At 35.5% G+C, this 19,057-nt stretch overlaps 3 protein-coding genes across 3 annotated transcripts in view; 2 read left to right on the forward strand and 1 right to left on the reverse strand.

Moving 5' to 3' along the window:
• The window catches only part of mgat4a (alpha-1,3-mannosyl-glycoprotein 4-beta-N-acetylglucosaminyltransferase A), a 72,895-nt gene extending 61,898 nt beyond the window's left edge, over window positions 1–10,997 (forward strand). Inside the window, exons 13-16 of the mRNA XM_065292893.2 lie at window positions 5,968–6,046; window positions 6,475–6,535; window positions 6,864–6,976; window positions 9,219–10,997. Coding sequence (XP_065148965.1) covers window positions 5,968–6,046; window positions 6,475–6,535; window positions 6,864–6,976; window positions 9,219–9,245 — 280 coding nt within the window. The 3' untranslated portion in view covers window positions 9,246–10,997. The remainder of the gene's footprint in view (window positions 1–5,967; window positions 6,047–6,474; window positions 6,536–6,863; window positions 6,977–9,218) is intronic.
• Window positions 10,998–12,632: 1,635 nt separating this feature from the next.
• Window positions 12,633–13,879, forward strand: coa5 (cytochrome C oxidase assembly factor 5). The gene is made up of 3 exons (XM_065292897.1): window positions 12,633–12,901; window positions 13,362–13,445; window positions 13,738–13,879. The coding sequence occupies exons 1-3, from the start codon at window positions 12,800–12,802 to the stop codon at window positions 13,777–13,779; spliced, it is 228 nt and encodes a 75-aa protein (XP_065148969.1). The 5' UTR covers window positions 12,633–12,799; the 3' UTR covers window positions 13,780–13,879.
• A 370-nt stretch (window positions 13,880–14,249) lies between these two features.
• On the reverse strand, window positions 14,250–18,831 carry LOC135782544 (nucleoside hydrolase-like). Its single transcript, XM_065292896.2, has 6 exons — window positions 18,725–18,831; window positions 17,033–17,217; window positions 15,895–16,074; window positions 15,697–15,808; window positions 14,942–15,078; window positions 14,250–14,587 (listed from the first exon to the last, which is right to left on the reverse strand). Exons 2-6 carry the CDS (start codon window positions 17,207–17,209, stop codon window positions 14,255–14,257), a joined length of 939 nt encoding a protein of 312 aa, XP_065148968.1. The 5' UTR covers window positions 17,210–17,217; window positions 18,725–18,831; the 3' UTR covers window positions 14,250–14,254.
• Between the last annotated feature and the right edge of the window lie 226 nt (window positions 18,832–19,057).

Below are 19,057 nucleotides of genomic sequence, written 5' to 3' on the forward strand. Positions count from 1 at the left end.
ACTTTCATCCTAGCAGAAGCTTAATGAATGAAAGGCTATACTGACACACCCGTCGCTATGGGCGGGCCATAGGGGGCCGGGCCCGCCCTCAAAGACGCTTGTGCCCCCCCAGTATTTAAAAAATACTGTAATTTTAAATTATCACAGTTGCTATTTTGTGTTGCATTAATGTTGTATTCTTTATAATTAAAACATTAAAAATATAAAAAACATGTGTGTGATTTTGTTTGATTGATGGGAATCTAGCTACACTGCAACAGCCTATCACGAGGCTACGTACGTGACGTAGCCTACGTCAGTTTAGCCGCTCAACAGTTACCACACTTTTTTAAACTGGATGAGTTTTCGCTTAAGATGGATATTATCCGCAAATGGTTAAAAAGCCCACCAACAGTCTCCTCTGCCAAAATTGAAAAACAGTCTCCTCTGCCAAAATTGAAACGACATTGACGCCTGATGTTGGAGAAGACGACACTGGACGACAGCCTGCCCTGAGCCCAATACCAGCTCCGTGGAGCCCGACCCCGGGCTTAACAGACTACTACATTCTGAAGATATGGACTTGTTCACTGCGGTGATTCAGCTTGCTTTTGAAAAGGACCTCAATCACAAGTTTAATTCCGAGTGGACACTTTATTAATGAGGAGGTTCTGCTCGGAGAAACGCCGCCTGCCGCTATACTGACAGGAGGGAAGGGAGAGACGACGACAGCGCTGCCTCTACTCAAGTACCGTAGGTTCAAAGTCTGCGTGCGTGTGTGTGTGTGTGTGTGTGTGTGTGTGTTTGTGTGTGTGTGCGCGCGCACGTGTCTCATGGCAATGCATATATCCCTCTGTTGACTGCTTTAAAATGCAATGTTTGAGAGATGCCTCTGGTGTTACATGTAATATTGTATAGATTTATGGATATTCATAAAATTGCTTCTATATGTAATGTGGTGTAGGCTATATAGGCTATCTGGTCATATTGCTGATGGTTATGTTTAACGTGATGATTACGTGCTGCGCGAATAGAGTATATATTATTATAAGTATACGTACTGTAGGCTAATAATAAGTGTGCCCTCCCATGCATTTCATATGCCCCCCTTAAGACTGAGGTCTGGCGACGGGTCTGTATACTGACCTGTGGCTAGGGTCCGCTTATTATTCACTACTTTTAATGTTCCATTTATTTATATCCACAAAAGTTATTAACAAAATCATAGATTAAAATGAAATTCGTTTTAAAGAAGCAAACAAAACGTATGAAGAAAAATTACGTTTAAAATGGCCTATTCTGTATTTCGCAATAAGCTAATTAAATTTAAACAAATATTACAACAATATTTAAACACAACAATAGCCTACTCAAACATAAATATATAAAACAGACATCCATCAGGATCCATGTTAAAAACAATCTGGTAGCGTAAATAATCTGTGATATAAAAAAAAGATTTGAACAATGTTTTCAACGTAAAAATACATACACTACATATGTAACAGTTAGGGTTTATTTGAACTGTGATGGTCAAAAAAAAAACATAGGGTAATACAAACCGTAATCAATCTGCCAAAAATATTTATTATGTTTATTATATTTATTGCCATATGAGATGTTTATTGCCGTTGAATACTCTCGTCTATAATATGGAAATCATATATACATAGTAGGAAATATAAAGAAGTATATCGCAAAGTTACACTGCTAATTTTTATTTATGATTATGTGGAGATAAATAAACCTTTGCTAATCTGCTGATTTGGTCCATTCATGTCCTGACCACCAGGCTAGAGATTTTAAACATCATTAATCCACACTTACTAGTCTATCAAATAATATCTAAAGTATATTGTTTTGTGAAAAAAAAAGGATGATCTGTTATATTGTTTTTGCGCTTTTCCGCAGGAAGTGTCAATCACGCGATCATTTTATAGGCAAAAGCAGCGGTCAGCAGCTGCAGCGAACTGCAAACAGAGTGTGAAAGCAGACACGTAATAATCTTCATAAACACTAATATTTCTCTGTTTATGCTTCACTTAATCGGTCAGCGAATATAACACTCTCAATCAGCCCTGCTGCCGAAATGTTTCCCACGTGAGAGGCCAGGCAATGGGAGTTATTGGCCCGCCTTGACGCAGTGATTCACGGGGCGGGGGCGTGGTCAACTCGGAATGCATTTTCAATTGAATTTTGCTACATCCGTTGCGCTCTATGTAAATGAAAATGCAATCCCAAGTTTCCCACCCGTAAATGTAAATGCATTCAGGGAAAATTACATTTAAATGGTCATTTTGCTACAGTTTTTGCTTGACCATGTAAAGCACATCTAATCAATCCAGCTAATACATTTCCAATTTAATTTTGCTACATCCGTTGCGCTCTATGTAAATGAAAATGCAATCCCAAGTTTCCCACCTGTAAATGTAAATGCATTTAGGGAGAATTACATTTAAATTATAATTTTGCTACAGTTTTTGCTTGACCATGTGAAACACATTATATCAGTTCGGGTAATACATTTCCATTTTAATTTTGCAACTTCTAAAGCATTAAAATATGTATTTAAAACAGGGCTGTAGAAAATGGAAAATGTAAATTAAAGTATTACATTTTCATTTTTATTTTGCACCAAGCATTGCACATACAAGCATGGAAAATGTAAACTTAAATACAGAAATGCATTGCCATTTTACATATTGCATTGTCATATTGCATATTACATTCTAAATTGAATTATGCTACCCATATGCTTCCATAATTTTTAAATAAAATATTGCAGAGTTTATTATAAACAATATCTGTGTGTCAAGCAGGGGCGGTTCTAGATATTTGGAGGCCCTAGGCAAAATTTCTGTTGGAGGCCTCTCACACCCTTCGAATTTTTAGAATAATGTGAGAAAGGTTTTTTTACCATGTAAGAACGAATGCAGTTATCTAACATGTTTTTTCCCATTTACTTTTTTAAGTTAACAAATTGATAAAATTTATTTATTTTTATTTTTAAAAATTATGCAAAACCACATGTGTTAAACATTTTAAGGCAGGTAAAAAAATTTGTTGTTGTGGATGCAGTAATTTAAGAAAAAAACACCATTTGTGGGATAACACAGGATAACAGTTTTACTTTCAAGACAACACTACATTGCATCATTTTAACAATTTTTCAATAAATATGCATCATGTTTTCATGATTTGAAAACTAAAATAAAGTGTTGAGGACCTACAAGATATACAGACAGTTTAATAACTCCAGTTTTGTTTGCCATTTGACTTAAAAACATTTTAACTTGACTATTTTGATAGTCAGCTCCCCACGTGATATCTTGCACACGCGTTAAGTGTCTAAACCGAGTCAACAGCATCCTGAAATGGCATTGTTACGCAGAACAAAGCCAAGTTTATTTTTAAATGCATTATTTCAAAATACCTGCATCATGTGCTGCACTGTCTTTGCATGCAAGTTTTGCTTAGCAGAAAAACAAAGGACGTGTTAGCCACTTTCAGCGTCACTTAAAGTCGGTCAGCTACAGAGATTTGAATGCTGTTCATTTAGGCTTCTTCAACTTAATTTATCAATCTATTGTGGAAAACACCATCTTACCACAGGGTTAACCTAACTTAACTAACTTGCCTTACTTTAATTCAATTTAATTTAATTTTATTTATACAGCGCTTTTCACAATTGTTAATTGTTTCAAAGCAGCTTTACATGAATAGATGTAGGGGAAAATACAGAATAATCTATAGGTAATATAAGAAGAAGAATACAGCGGCTAAGAATAAACGCGTAGTACTACTAAAGCGTAGTAATAATGTTTACTTTACCCAACTTTACTTAACTAGCTAAACCTAACTGAACTTAATTAACTAACTTAACAAAGTAAACCTAGCTAAACTAACTTAACTTTACCTAACTTAACTAACTAAACTTACTTTAACTTTACTTAACCAACTAAACCAACTAAACCAACTCAACCTGACTAATTTAACTAAACTAACTTTCCTTACTTTACCTAACTTAACAAACTTTAACTTGAGTTAAGTTAGTTAAGTTTAGTTAGTTTACTAAGATAAGTTAAGATAAATTTGGTTAAGTTAGGTTAGTTAGTTTAGTTCATATAAGCTTCTTCAACTTCATGCAGTGCTGCAAGAACCAACAGGCAGATGACATCAAAGCCCAGCGAGAGAGAATTGCGAAATCATACAGAGGAGTTTGCTTATCTAGCCTTCTTGAGTTATTTTAATGTCATCCGCTTGCGGTTCTTGCACGCCACATAAAGTCGAACTCACTTTAAAACTAATCTAATTCTGTCAATAGTGATTGTCGGACTAGCCCACATGGATTTAGCAGTTGTGTAGGCCCCCCTTGGAGCTTGAGGCCCTAGGCATTTGCCTACTTTGCCTGTAGCGCCGGCCCTTGTGTCAAGTCATTTTTTTTATTTATGTGTCCTTAAAAGCTTTAATCTAAACCTGAAAATGTACTTCCGCCCTCTTGTGGCAATCATTCTCTGATGTGAGCTAGATGTCTTGGATGGGATCATCTGTTAACTCTACCCCTCTATATCCAATCAATTCAAACCGGAAAACACAAGCCACACCCACTTTTTCAGAGATATTGCGTTTCACTAAGAAATGCCTCACAACGCGAAGTAAAATTGACTTCTGGTTCACAAGGTCTTTAAAGTACTAGTTTCAGTATTTGCTAAAAACACACAGAGAAAAATTTACACTCAATTGTTTTTGCGACTGATATTATTGCATATGCATTTGTAGGAGTTTCCTTTTAGATGCAAAATTGATGAGAGGAGAGTATTTTAATGAATCGCACAATGTGGTGAAAAAAGCATGTCTTAACCGTTTATCGCTGCTCTTGCCTTATTTTGCACCTGTGTTTTTAAACGTGCGCCACCTACAGAAATTTCCACTCCCATTTGCCCTTTTTTGGAATTGCAATCTCATCCTAGTTTTCCCTGTTTAGTAAATCTGGCCCTTTAAGGTAAAGGTTTATCCTTTGCGTTTTGAAATGTTTGGCATACAGACGACAACGTTCCAATTCAGACGGATCCACAAACGATTAGCAACAATGCTTTATGTATGCCAGGTCAGTTTGTCACAAGATGTCTGGACATGCACGTACATGCACATGACATCACCGTTTTTACAAACTTGCGTGAGACGATAACTATCATTCTTAAAAACTTGCTTTCTGAAACTTGTTTTTTACGTTTGAACAAATAAAATGCATAAAACTGTTACTGTTTTTATTATTATGGGGGCCCCTCATTTGAATGATATTCAGAAACTATCATCTTTGTGGTCAGTTTTAAAGATGCAGTGTTGGACTTTAGAAAGTTTCTTGACAATAATGAAATATAATATACATAACTATATTATCAGTGCCTTATAAAGACCCTACATAATGAACTGTATTGTTTTTATTACCTTAGAATGAGATGTTTTTACCTACATACACCCCTTACATGAAAGTCACTGTCATGTTTCTACAGTAGCCCTAAACAGACAAACTGCTCTACATTTTTAAATGCTAAACTGTTGTACTGCTTCTAGGGCTGCCTACTTACCCATCAATCATATATTTCACTAAAAGGTACAAGCAGGATCTATTTAAGAGAAAAAGAGATCAAGCAGCTTTCCTAATAGACACAGACAGAGAGTTAGGTTGTATAAAAACATGCAGTCATTAATGTTCTTGTCTAGCAAAGTCTTGACCTGTTCAGAGTGTTTGAGTATAAACAGTGCTAACAAGATGAGCTTTCAATTTACTTAAGTGTGACTAGATTTAATAAACAGCTTCAGTAAGGCTGTGCGTGTGTGTGTAGGCCTCACTTTTCTAAGCTAGCGTCGATGCTTTCTAAGTTCTTGCCCATGTCCTGCATGTGTGTGTACATGCGTGTTCACGCATATTCATGAGTTTGTGCCTGTACATGAATATTCATTAACACTCAGGCTTCTGATTGGCAGGTTCCTTTTTCGCAGTGGAAACCAGGAGCACCCTGGAGATAAAATCGAGAACACTACTGTCGAGATCCTGCCCTTCACGGTAAGGCCGCACTCTCAATTAGATCCATAAAGTTTTCCCTAAATGTCCTAACAAACCCTAGGGTGACAGATTTGTCAGAGTCTAACCGAGGGTTAACGGGTATATCTGGTATAGGTCTCCTGTGCATGCTGTTATTCACGCTTATTTAAGTCAATATCAGTGATAATGAGGCAGCCTACTACCACCCTGCTGTGATACACAGCTTAAACAACCTTTAAATTGGCTTTGATGTTTGTTTGTGTAGACTTCCCGTGAATAAATGAGACCGGTTATACGTCTAAGTTTGACTAAATGAGTTTGTGAGCTTGGTTTTGCATATAATTTCATTAAAGTTTACTAACATTGCTTTCAAAATTGCGTATAACTTTGTTAGTGGCCAGCATGAAGGCTCTATAATTGTGTCTAAATGAGAATTTGATTTCTTAAAGGATACTGAAGTGAAGACCAAAGAGAAACATAAACGAACAGAGGACCGCTTTTATAAAATTGGTGAGTTATTGGATGCTTGCTCACACCAGCTCTTTTGAGAGTATGATATATGCAAAGACAAAATAGCAGTTTTTCCAAACAATAAATGTAGTAAATGCATGAATTTTGTGTTTAAAGTGATGTGTAAATTTACTCGTACATATTTATATTCAATACTTGCATTACATTTAGCTTTACACCTTTATGCTTACAGTGCTATATAAGGTGCTATACAGGAGCACAACATAAAACATGCTACTTTGTGAAATACACACATTTGCTCAAAGCAGGACTTTTTTGTTGTTCATGTACTTATTTACAAGCCAACATTATTTCTGTCTGTCTTCAGCTCAGTTTGAGAAGGGAGTGGCAGAAGGGACGCTTGATTCTGCCTTCAATCCTGTGGTGGCTGTACGTCTCTCCGTCCAGAAGGACTCTACTGTTTGGGCAATACTTAGTGAGGTATGCTTGCTGTTTTGGGGCTTTGATTAGTCATATACACCAATTCTTTTTGTTAATGAGTGTTTTCTGGACTCTATTCACCTATTCAATTTGCTTGGGATTGAAATGGGGTGTTAGTAAGAACGCACACACTACAAAAAATATTTTTTTATTTATTTATTTATTTATTTTTTTTTAGTACAAAATAAATATCTACAGATTCTTGAATCAAGATGCATTTTCTTAATGAGCAAAATGACCTAAGAATATAAATTTAGTTTGTAGACAAAAAACATAACATTTAAGTGAATTTATGCTTAAATCAAGCAAAAAAAAACTAACATTTTCTTGAAAAGGGTATAAGAAAAAGTTCAAAAAAAAAATTCTTACCCCATTGGCAATTATTTTATTTCTTTTTTTTGCTTGTAATAAGCACACGTTGATTTGTAGTTATGTCCAGCTTGATTTGTAAATTTTTTCACAGTACAGTTTTTCACCGTCAAGTCTTGTTAAACATTTAAAGCGGAAGATGACAAATACACGTTTTAACAAATTTTTGAAAACTTTCAATTTGGCTGTCATTTTTTATGAATTGCATGCCTCTCCTGTTCATTTTAAGGCAAGGTGAAAATGTTTCACAGATCCAAAATAATATTTAAAGTCTAATTTAATTTGGGATGGGAGGTCATCATTGTTATGAATTGCAGGCCTCTCCTGTTCTTTAAAGGCAAAAGTCATTATTTTTGTGCAGTATTAATTTTTCACAAAAAGTACTGAAGCGAAATATCAATTCAAGTCCAGTTTGACTGGTGTGATTAACCCCCGTGTGCCTCATACATCTTGAAAAGTGAAGCTGCTGGCTCTTTGATCGCTCCCTGGTGGTTGGCTGCAGTACAGGTCATAAACCCCACCCTCTTCATTCAAACAAACGGGACTCGGCTCCAAATAAAAAATAAATGACACTTCCAATAAAATTTTCCGAAAGTGGTTTTGGTCCTTTAAGGTTGTTGTTATCACGCTGATATATGTTCAATTGTTCATTTTTGTGTACGTTTCATTTTAGCTAGTAATTCGATGCTATAGAAACAGGGTGTGTCGTTATGATTGACATTTGTGATAGACAGCTTCTCTATGCGGACTCTTGGAGCTTCGAGGGAAGATTGAAGATATAACTATTTATTTATTTTCAATTTCTGTTATTTTACACTGACAAAATGAGTTGTATTTAATTACCTTATTTAGCAAACCAGTCAAATGAGACGTTCATGGGGCGTAATTCAATGCGGCATGCAAGCGTTTGGGCGGAGGTTTGTTAACGTGCTCCACAGACCACGGACGATTCATTCTGCGCATGCCTTTGCTCCAAACTAACGTTTTTGTGTCAGACCCATGGTCAGACATTTTGCCTTCGATTCATTATAATGAAAGGAAGCAACGTTGCGTTGTCCATCTTTTTTTACAGTCTATGGATGTATTGCATTACACAACAAACTAACAATTCAGTTGTATAATACCGTCAATTGCGAGCAGATTTGTTTGTGAAAGTTTTCACAAACTTTATATGCGATTTAATGAAAATGGGTATAAATATTTATAAATGCGGATATTTGGCATTAGGACAGGAATCAAATGAATTCACAAATGAAAATGAAAAGAATGTGATGTTGTTTACATGCAGATTCACAGCTTAAAATAAGTCTGAAAGTAAAACCATCAAACTATCTTTACAATGGCAAGGTATGACTTGTATCTGACTTGTATCAGTTGCTCTTGACCAAACTTCATACTGAACTATACTGGTAATCTTATTCTTTGTTCACATATAGCATCATACTAGTAAATTACTGGTAATCTCTCTTACTGGTAACTTCTGTTATCATTTACTCAACCTAATGTTGTTACAAACCTGTATACATTTCTTTGTTTTTGATGAACGCAAAGGGAGAAAGTTTGAGGACTGTATGTAACCAAGCCCCATTGACTTTCATTGTAGGATAAAAGAACACTATGGAAGTTAATGGGGCTTTTGATTGGTTTGGTTACAAACATTTCTCAAAATATCTTCCTTTGTGTTCATCAGAACAACAAAATTTAATAAAGTTTTGTATCAACATGAAATTAAAAAAAAATACAGAATTTACATTGTTGGATGAAATATCCCTTTAAGACCAAAAATATGAATGCTGCATTGTGAAAATTTACCTTAGGTCTTTTCATTTTTGGATGTGTGCTTTTCTAACAAATGTGCTTTTTCTTTTTATAGATTCACATCAAGAGGATACCTGGGTAACTACCCCACACCAACTGATGTCTTGAATCGATTATGTATGAGGCGATGTGCTGTCCCACACACGTCTCTGCTGCTTTAAAGAAAAAGTGACATTGCATGGCAAGGAGCCAATCTCTTAAAATGATCCTTACTTTATTTTCCTTCCTTCTCAGACTGAATTTTCCTCACTTTTCACCATTTCGTCTTTCTCTGATGACTTCATCATGTCTTTGCAGTTTTCATTTTTTTCTACTTTCCGATTTCTGTTGTGTAAATGTGACTACTACTGTACAGAAAAAGACACTTTTTGAATGGATTGTTTCCAGACGTTTAATCTGGAATCATGAAGAATTGCAATCATTGCTGTCAATAAGGATTGTAGGCTCAACCAATGCTGGAGAAAATGTGATGGATCCTACTGATGCGCGGCACTCGTGGACCATAGGTGACCTCAGATAACGGAAAACAGAAGTTTTTGCTTCTAAGAAGTATTTTTGGTTTGTTGGTCTCTAATGATTAGTTTTTAGGTTTTAGGATGTAGATATTTGGCAGCGTGTTAAAAACGTTTAGAAAAATCTTGAATTTTATTGACTTGTTTCACAAGATAATTTCAAAAAATTACAGGCAGCATATCTTAGACCTCTCCTGGTCAGCGAAAGTGGCTTTTCTTGGTGTCGGTTTATCGTCAACCAGTAAAACACTCTGAAGGTTTTTATTGCTGTTGTTAATATTATGACGATCTGTGAAGGTGAATTAATTTATTTAAAATAAATCTTTAACAAGAGGTAAATCATTTTATTTTATATTCATCGGAAATGTATGACGTGACAGAATTTATTGCTTTGGGTGATTGTGGCTTAACTTCATGTTAGTATCTTTGTATAATTCTGAAGGGTGCAGGGCCGCCCACCTCTGTGCCTTATCGTCCAGCGTTCCCAAAATTAAGGGATCTGGAAAAGGACTGCCTTGCGCCCTTTGTCAAAATGCTTAAACCATACAATAGATCTTTTGTTATGTGTTTGCTTAACTGAAGCGTTGAAGTTTAGAGCATGGCATGTTCATATTTATTTTCCAGAGGACTTCATGCTGTGCCCTACGTTTGGGTATTTTTCATTTAATATATCATCTTGTCAGATAGAAAAGGTTTTCCTGCCTATGGCCATATTTGACGCTGTATCATACACATGAGTATTTGTAATAAGTTCGATGGGTGGGCATATGAGCAGGCTCGGACAAAATCTGCACTGATTTGGGGAGAAGTCTGTGAAAATAGATGTCTGTAATGTGGGTAAACAGTTTTAAACAGAGTTGACAGTACTTCTTTCTTATAGGTAGCTCAGCTGAAAACACCATTCATTAGAGTTAGTCAAAATATTTTAAAACAAGCATTGAAAGGAGCGTGTGTACAACTATATGACCGACTGGCATTTTAATACTGCAGAGCTTTCTGTAAAGTCCCGTTGCCACAGATTAACCGTTTCTGGTCATGAGCAAAATTTTACCAGAACCATAGATTTATAGTGGTGATAAAAGGAAAATGAACACTTCAGCAAATCATTTTTTGCAATATTAGCTTCATCAACAGAATCAGGTTGTATTGTTTTATATTGTAACACTATGGGTCTGATTTATTTTGCATGTAGTTACTGGCTATGAGAAATGATGGTGTTGGAACTACTGTACAAAGTTTTCAAAGTGCTGTCATCTCATGTGATTGTATATATCTTTAATATGATGATTGGTAATAAAGTTTTAGTTTTGTCCTCCCCTTTATGTCCTCAATTGCAGCGCTCATACATTTTATTTACCTACTCCCATGATTTTGTGACAACTTTAGGTTGGATGTGAAATGCAAAGTTTGTTAAGCCAATGTACAGTTATACTTGTTTGTTTACACTTTATGATCTCTTCTGAGAGGCGCGACAGAAATGTTTCCTTATGTTTAAGTGTACTGTAGAGCACTGTATCATCCTTTGCATCTTGTTGTGAGATCCGGGTAATGAAGAAGTACAAACTGTTGTGAAATTTACCCATCCAAAGAGAGTCTTTGGCAAAATTGCTACATTTTCGTCAGATTTGTGTTTATGACTTTAAGGTGGATTTCTCTCTAATGCCCTTTAGTTAAATGCTCATGTGATAGGTTTCCAGACACATCTTAGCTCTATCTGGGATCTGCATATATTTGTCTTTAAACCAACCATCCAAACTTGCATTGAAATGAATCATGAAACATGTCCCTCACAGCTGCACCCTTAAGGTACATTCTGGACTTTCATGTGCCTTCATCTGTCTTTTACCTGCTCTGACATTGATTTGAATAAATTGTTCTGAATTAAAACGGTTTTGATATTATTATTTAATCAGTTTTATATGTAACTATTCAACTATGTGACATTGTAAATGTTTGAGCTTTATGAGGTATGTGGGTCAGCTGATGTGTGATTTATGGTGTTTTAAAGGCGGGGTGCATGATCTCTGAAAGCCAATGATGACGTTTGAAATCACTTAAACAAACTTGCCCCTAACCCAATAGAATCTGGATTTTTTTTGATAGACCCGCCCCACACATACCCAGGCAACGATGTCAGTTAGTAGACATGCCTCTTACTGCTGATTGGCTACACGTGTGTTTTGGTACTCAGGCTGACTTTTTCAAAGTGTTTTTCAAAAATCATGCACCCCGCCTTTAGGTGTGTCCCATATAGTATATTCTAGTCGCATAGGTGTATATTGTACAGTTTCCCCAAAACAAAAGGGCCACATTTGTATAAGATATGAGATTTGTTGCATTGGATAACTACATGTGTGACATCTGGAAACATAAGATGCTGGTTTTAACTTTACTTGTCCTAATGTCATATTTTTTTTACTGTACATTTACTGCTTAAAAAGTAAAAAAAAGTGTGCTTGTGTTGCAATTTCTTTGATATTATGCCACTTGTTTTAATATTTTACTATACAGTAAAAATCTAAATGCCTACTTTTACAGGCCACTGTATTTCAGGTTCAATACAAAACTGGCGTTGTTTTCATGACGACATCTGGTCAATATAATTAATAGAAATAAATATAAAACATATATTGTATGAAATAAATGTATATATTCAATTTGATGTATTTTATATTTTATATATACCTTCTGTATCAAATTCTTAGTTACATACAGGCAGCATTGATGTCGATATCATGCATGGTTTGTATAGGATGACAAAAGGTGTTTTTTGACATCATGTGGCGCCGCAAAACTGACAGGCGATCACGTCAACGTACCGCGAGAGAGATTCAAAATTTGCCTTCTCCGTATGATTTCTCGAATTTCTCTCGCGGCACTTTGACGTCATCGGCGTGTCGTGTTTTGCAGCACCGCATGATGTCGAATAATCTTGAATTGAATTGAACCTACAATTCCCACAATGCATTTCACGTCCACTTCCGAAGGTGCGTCATACTCAACATGGCCGCTCTCATAACAGTCTCGTAACAGTAGTACTTGTTATTAGCTTGTTTTGTCTTTTTCATTTACAATTTCTATCGCCTTCTTTCGCTTAAACTTGCTCGGATGAAAGCTCTACAGAATGCCCAAATATTACGAGGATAAAGAGGAAGATGGTCGTGCATGCGCTGGAATTAGAGAGGATTTTAAAGCTTGTCTCCTTCAGCATGACTGTGTGGTGAAGGTAACAGGCAGCATTGTTTAAAATCACACTGACAAATATATTTATACATGCTTTATCGTGCATTTTACTAAATATGGAATTTACATTCGTTTCTTTAATTTTATTTAAAGTAAGCAAACACAGTTATAAAGTCCATTCCACTATGGCTGAGGCGTTTGGCTGCCCCACAACTTCGATTAAACCTAAGCAACATTCCGTCTTTTTTATTATCCTATATTTGCATCTTAAAGTTTCTGTTTTTGTTATTTATTAGATTAGTTTTGTAGGTATGAAAATATAACAACAGGTATATGTAGCTCAGCTGAACTCTAGCAATGCCAAGGTCACGAGGTAGATTTGGTACACAATAAAATGTTATATTTTTTGTCAATAATTAACAATATTTGCTAAAAACTACAACTTCCAGTGAGGTTAAGAAAATGTAATTTTAAGCTCATGCTGGTCTGTTTTGTGTCCGCAGGACGGCAAGAAGCCCAGTGAGTGTCTGAAGGAGGGACATTGCAAAGGTTTGCAGGTGGCTTTCTTTGAGTGCAAGAGATCCATGGTAAGTACACCTGCTGCTCAGATTCTTAATGTATAAAATAACCTTTTACCATGTTATTATAATGTAGCTTGAAATAAATATGTGATATTGCCTGTGAAAACCCATTTAAAGTAATTTAGTGATTTACATTATGTGATTAGAGCCCAGATTTCACAGACAGTGTCGCATATGATAAGGGAACGTTTAATAAACAACAACCATGTGCAACTTCTAACATTGTCAAATGCTTTTTAAATATTTAAAACTTTTGAAAGTTTATATTTACAAGTCACAACTCATTTTTTTCTTCTAGCTGGACACACGATCTCGATTCCGAGGCAGAAAGGGATTCTGAATAACAGCTCCTGTGTGTTTATTGTGAAGATAAAGCATGAACAGAAGACGTTAAGACATGATAGAAATCTTTTTTATTTTTATGCAAATATTTCTTCAAAATACAGACTATTGATTTAAGTGTTATGAACTGCATCAATATAAAATCATTAAATGAAAAGTCTTCAGGTCTGAACGTTCTGTTTTTTAATCTCTGACATACAATAGCATCGTTTTTCTCAGACAAAAAGCAGCTGGAAATGTTTAATGGCAATGCATATTGTTTGTTGAGAAAAGAAACAATACATTTAAAGATACAATATTACTGTTAGAACAGCATGCACAGGACTTTTAAGAAATAATTGAGAAATAATCTGTGAAGATAACACATCTGTGCTGCACAGAGAAAGCACCTTAGGACAATAAAAAAATGAAATGTTCATTGATTTAAAAAATGTTAATAAAGCAGAGATGAAAAAAAGTAATTATGAAAACTTTTATTTTAATGCATTCATCAAGAGCACTTTAAGTCTCTCCAAGTCTACCTTCTTTAAGATGTGGACTTTGGGAGTCTTTAGAAATTCAAGATGATCTACAACCATCATTCCTCTGCAATAGTTGCCTGCAAGCTCTACTGTTACAGATTTTTGGTCCGTTTCAAGAATATATTTGTCATCTATGGCAGCTGCCATGGCATAAGAATCACAGGAGATGAATCCCTGTCCTGGCTCCTTCTCCACTTTGCAGCTGTAGTCCATGGTTTTCTTAAAGATCTTAGTCATGAACCGAGCCTTATCTGTGTCCTGGGCCAGCCAGCCATCACAGAAGTCCTGTAACAGAACAAGTACAAATATACATAACATGTGCATCCTATTAACCGTCTTGAGAGTCATGCATGTGTGTGACTACCAGTTCTGCTGCATGACTGCTGTCAGCACTCTTACTGTGCCTTGGTAACAGATTTGACACTTGCAACTAAATTTTGACAACAGGAAATCATGATTTTCTAAATGCGATAATTTTTACAGTAAACATTATATTGTTAAAGTAATAACCATTTGAAAAAAGCAGAAAAAATTATGAGACCAAATTTACCTGCAATTTTATAATCACCCACATGCATGCCACCAATAGTCGTTTCGATGTGCGTTTATCTATTGGATTACAAGTCAAAAGGATTTTACCCAGGGTATTTTACTTCGACAGGCGAACTCCCAGGTTGCAATGTAAATTGGGCAAAGGAATTCATTTAGAACGATGTAAGCTGCTTCAGGATCAGCTGCAAAGTTGTATTCTCCACACACGGTAATGTTCCCACAAGCTAAAAATAAATATTTGTTTTTATTCTCTAGTAAGATAAAATTAGAGGAAAAAAACTAGAAGAAAATGGTTTACTAAAACATGAACTTTCACATTGTCAGTGTTAATTCTACGTCAGGAGGTCACGGTGTGAACTCGTAGTCTGCTTGTGAACGCGTCAACGGAAAAACTAATTGTTGCATAAAGTCATTAGTTTTATTTCTTTAAGTGTTCTCTTTTCTTCATGATATTCTGATTGAACCACTTATAGCACATAGACTTTTGGTGACTTCATTCAGTCCTTTCTGGGCTTGTATAGATTAAATAGCAGTCTACGGGACAGTCACAAGCCACCCGGTTTTCATCAAAAATATCTTAAAATATGTTCCAAAGATGATTAAAGGACTTATGGGTTTGGAACAACACAGGGGTAAGTGATTTATAATAAAACGTTTATTTTGGAGTTAAATATATCTTTAATATTCTCATACTTGTTGTAAGACAAGGAATGACTGTATTATCAGTCTTGACAAAATGCTAAAAAAATAATAATTTTACACAATCATCAAAAGTCTAGTAAATACTAAATATATCAGCCAGCCCTATTCTATTTATGTATTGGGTGTATTAGGGAACTCACAATCTGTGTTGCCACCCATAATATAAAGGCCTTTGAGTTTCTGGGGAAATGTGGGGTCAAGTTTCACTGCCAATGCCAGATTCGTCAGTGGAGCCGTGGCCACTAGAGATACCTCGGGGAACCAAGTAAAATGTATGATAAATGCTGGCAATGTGTGGTCCGTCCCTTAATAATATTATTTTAAATATTTTTACGTACCTCCCCAGGATTTTCATTGACTAGTCGAATCATGGCTAACACTGCTCCTTCTTTCTGAATTCGGTCCAAACCAGGTGCTTTGGGATCTGGGACATCCCCAAGTCCATCTTTCCCATAATAGTCTCCAGAACTGGTGACCTGACCTAAGAGTGATTTGTCTGCTCCACGGAATACAGGAATCTGAAGCAAACATTGGTTTTCCCAATTACAGTGAAATGATTGTGCTAGCTAGCCTACTGGTTCTCAAACTTTTCGGCGTGTGCCCCAGCCCTTCTGTACGGTGACAACTAAGATTGTATATACAGTGTATTGGTTACTAGCCTTATTTTTCTTAGGTTTAATAAGACAGAAGTTATGATCATTTAAAGTGGACATATCATGAAAATCTGATTTTTTCTATGTTTAATTGGGTCCCCACTCCCCAGTGTTTCTATTAACCTAGAAAATGTGAAAAAGATCAACCCAATAACTTAGTTTTGGTAAACCATTCTCTGCAAGCATGTGAAAAAAATAGGTCATTAATATTTGTCTCTACTTGTGATGTCAGAAGGGGATAATACTGCTCCTTAATCTGCACTATCCAAACACAGCATTGCTATTTAGTGCAGAGATCAGCTCATTTGCATTTACAGGACTCACACCTACAAAGTGCCAATTTTAACATGTTATAATAAATTATCTATGGTATTTTGAGCTAAAACTTCACATACATACATTTTGGACACAAGAGATTTATTTTACATCTTAAGAAGGTCTTGTGAAATGTGCCCTTTAATGTATTTTATAAAATGCATAAATCTGGGGCACCCTGGCACAATCTCGCAGCCCCCAGTTTCAGAATCACTGAGCTAGACAACAATGCATATTGTGTGACAGCTCTATTCATACTCAGGTGAACGCTAAGTGCAAATATCATGATTTATAGTGAATAAGGATAAACATTTGCATTTAAGTGTCTGATTCATTCAAATTAATACAAGCAAATGATAATATTGTTTTTGCTGTTGCATTCTTTTCATTTAGCAGATTCTTTCATCCAAAGCAAATGAGAAACATCACAAGCATTTAATATCCATATGATTTAATGCCAGTTTTTAAAAACTACTTTCATTGAATAATGAATGCATGTCCATGTTACCTCCATATGCTTACAAACATCCAGGACACGCAGAACATTTTTGCAGACATTATCTACATTAGTGTTTCCATGAACACAGCTGATGCCCAGGATCTGCATGTCTGGCACGGCCAAGGCCATCATAATGGCCTGAGCATCATCCACTCCACAATCAACATCCACAAGCAGTTTCTTCATGATGGATTCTAGATAATAAGAAAGAAATAAGAGATTTCGTTACCAGTTCTGTAGCCTTGTTAAATAAGTGTGCTGTAACCAAAGGGTGTGAGTTCAAAGCCACAAGGGGTCAGCCATTAACTACAAGCTCTCTGCACTTTCTTTGGAATAGAGTACTGGTCAATCATCGTACTCTATGTAACAGTACAGATATGTGTACAGCATTACAATAATAAATCAGATGGTAGCCAAACTAGCCATAAGAGAAAAAACAGCTGAAATATATGCTTTACACACCAGTACACATAATGTAAAAAGATAAAACATTTACGTTTCGCAGATGCTTTTATCCAATGTGACTTTAAGTTCATTACAAGGTATACATTTTATCAGTATTTGTGTTCCCTGGGGTCAATCCATACAGGTGGGGTTTGTCCCTTATTTGCGAGTTTTATGCCAACTATCACACCAGCATTCTGTGAAGACTCGTGCTACTCTTCCTCTGATTGGAAGATACTCACTGCCATCATCAGTTTGAATAGTTTGTTTAATACAGTCAGGATAAGGCCAGGGCCAATTGGGGTCAAAGGGAGTAGGTTCTTGGGTAGAGCAGGTTCTTAATTCTAATTTTAAGGACATCTATATTTTGCTAATATGTTGTACTGTGTAGTTTACCTGGGCTTGAACTTTAAGGATTAGTATTATTAATGCAAGTTACACACCTTTGTACTTCTTTTCATTCAGTTGTTAAAGAAGTCTAAACTTTGCAGTTAAAGGGGATTGTTTATTTAAAGTTGTTTGTGAAATTTGTACAAAAAAAGTTGTGTATTCTGATTGCAACTGCATTAATGCATTCTGAATCATTCACTTTATTAGAATAATTGTGTCATTTTAAAATTAATTTGTGTTTTTTATTTCAATATTCACTCATGATGACAGTAAAACAGGACATTCAGTCAATCTACAGCAGCATTTCCTCTTTCAGTCAGTAAAAAATAATTTATTTAGATGAATTTTTCTTTTAACAGACAATTTGCTATAATTTGTATTTGTGCATGTCAATTATAAACAATAGGTAAAACATCTATCAAAAACCTAAAAAGAATTGGGTGCGATCGAAGAACCGCAGCTGCAAATACCCGGATGGCCCATATGTAATCTCAATCCAAACTTTAAATAAAACTTGAGAGCCCCGTGTATCTGCTAGTGCAGGATGAGTTTACTGTTAATATGTAAACCACTTTTAAAGCTTTGGGTGGTGACGCAGATGTAATGTTAACAGATACGCATAACCAAAACACAAACTCAAATAAAACTGGAATGTATACAGAGTTTTGATTTCTCTTAAAAGGCACGTAAACAATGCTGAAGTCATCACAGACTAATATGTGACACAGACACATCCGAAATAATTAAGAAGCCCACATTTTGGTAATGTTAAAGTTGGTTTCATTTCATAAAGTTGGGTTCACTAACTTTGTTAATAAAAATTGAAACATGCATTTAAAAATTACAATCTCTTTAAATTATCCTTACCGAATACGTCCAAACGATACAACGTATTTCTCCTACTATACGTTATTTTTATTGTGGCAACCACTGATAATAGTGGTAACCCGTTATTCTGTAGTCGACATTTTTGAAACGCGTCACCAATCTCTGAGGGACCGTCTACAAATTACTTATTCTTTAATTTAACAAACAGCATGGCTCTTAACATTTTGTGTCTCCAACAAAGAACTACATTAAAACATTTGAATAATATACCCCACAAATGAGATGATATATTTAGTAACACTAATTTGAATTGTAATTTTGTTATTGATTTATTGATATTTGTTATGTTATCTTTTCTTTAAATGCCCCATT

Source organism: Paramisgurnus dabryanus, chromosome 15 (genome assembly GCF_030506205.2).
Source record: "Paramisgurnus dabryanus chromosome 15, PD_genome_1.1, whole genome shotgun sequence".
Classification (NCBI taxonomy): domain Eukaryota; kingdom Metazoa; phylum Chordata; class Actinopteri; order Cypriniformes; family Cobitidae; genus Paramisgurnus; species Paramisgurnus dabryanus.

Bases quoted from the DNA above. Each gene is read 5' to 3' on its own strand.
- coa5 (XM_065292897.1), top strand. From the start codon at position 12,800: ATGCCCAAATATTACGAGGATAAAGAGGAAGATGGTCGTGCATGCGCT. The intron at 12,902-13,361 runs GTAACAGGCAGC...TTGTGTCCGCAG, and splicing joins AGCATGACTGTGTGGTGAAG to GACGGCAAGAAGCCCAGTGA. The intron at 13,446-13,737 runs GTAAGTACACCT...TTTTTCTTCTAG, and splicing joins TTGAGTGCAAGAGATCCATG to CTGGACACACGATCTCGATT.
- LOC135782544 (XM_065292896.2), bottom strand. From the start codon at position 17,209: ATGAAGAAACTGCTTGTGGATGTTGATTGTGGAGTGGATGATGCTCAG. The intron at 16,075-17,032 runs GTAACATGGACA...TGTTTGCTTCAG, and splicing joins ATGTTTGTAAGCATATGGAG to ATTCCTGTATTCCGTGGAGC. The intron at 15,079-15,696 runs GTGAGTTCCCTA...ATTTATTTTTAG, and splicing joins TATGGGTGGCAACACAGATT to CTTGTGGGAACATTACCGTG.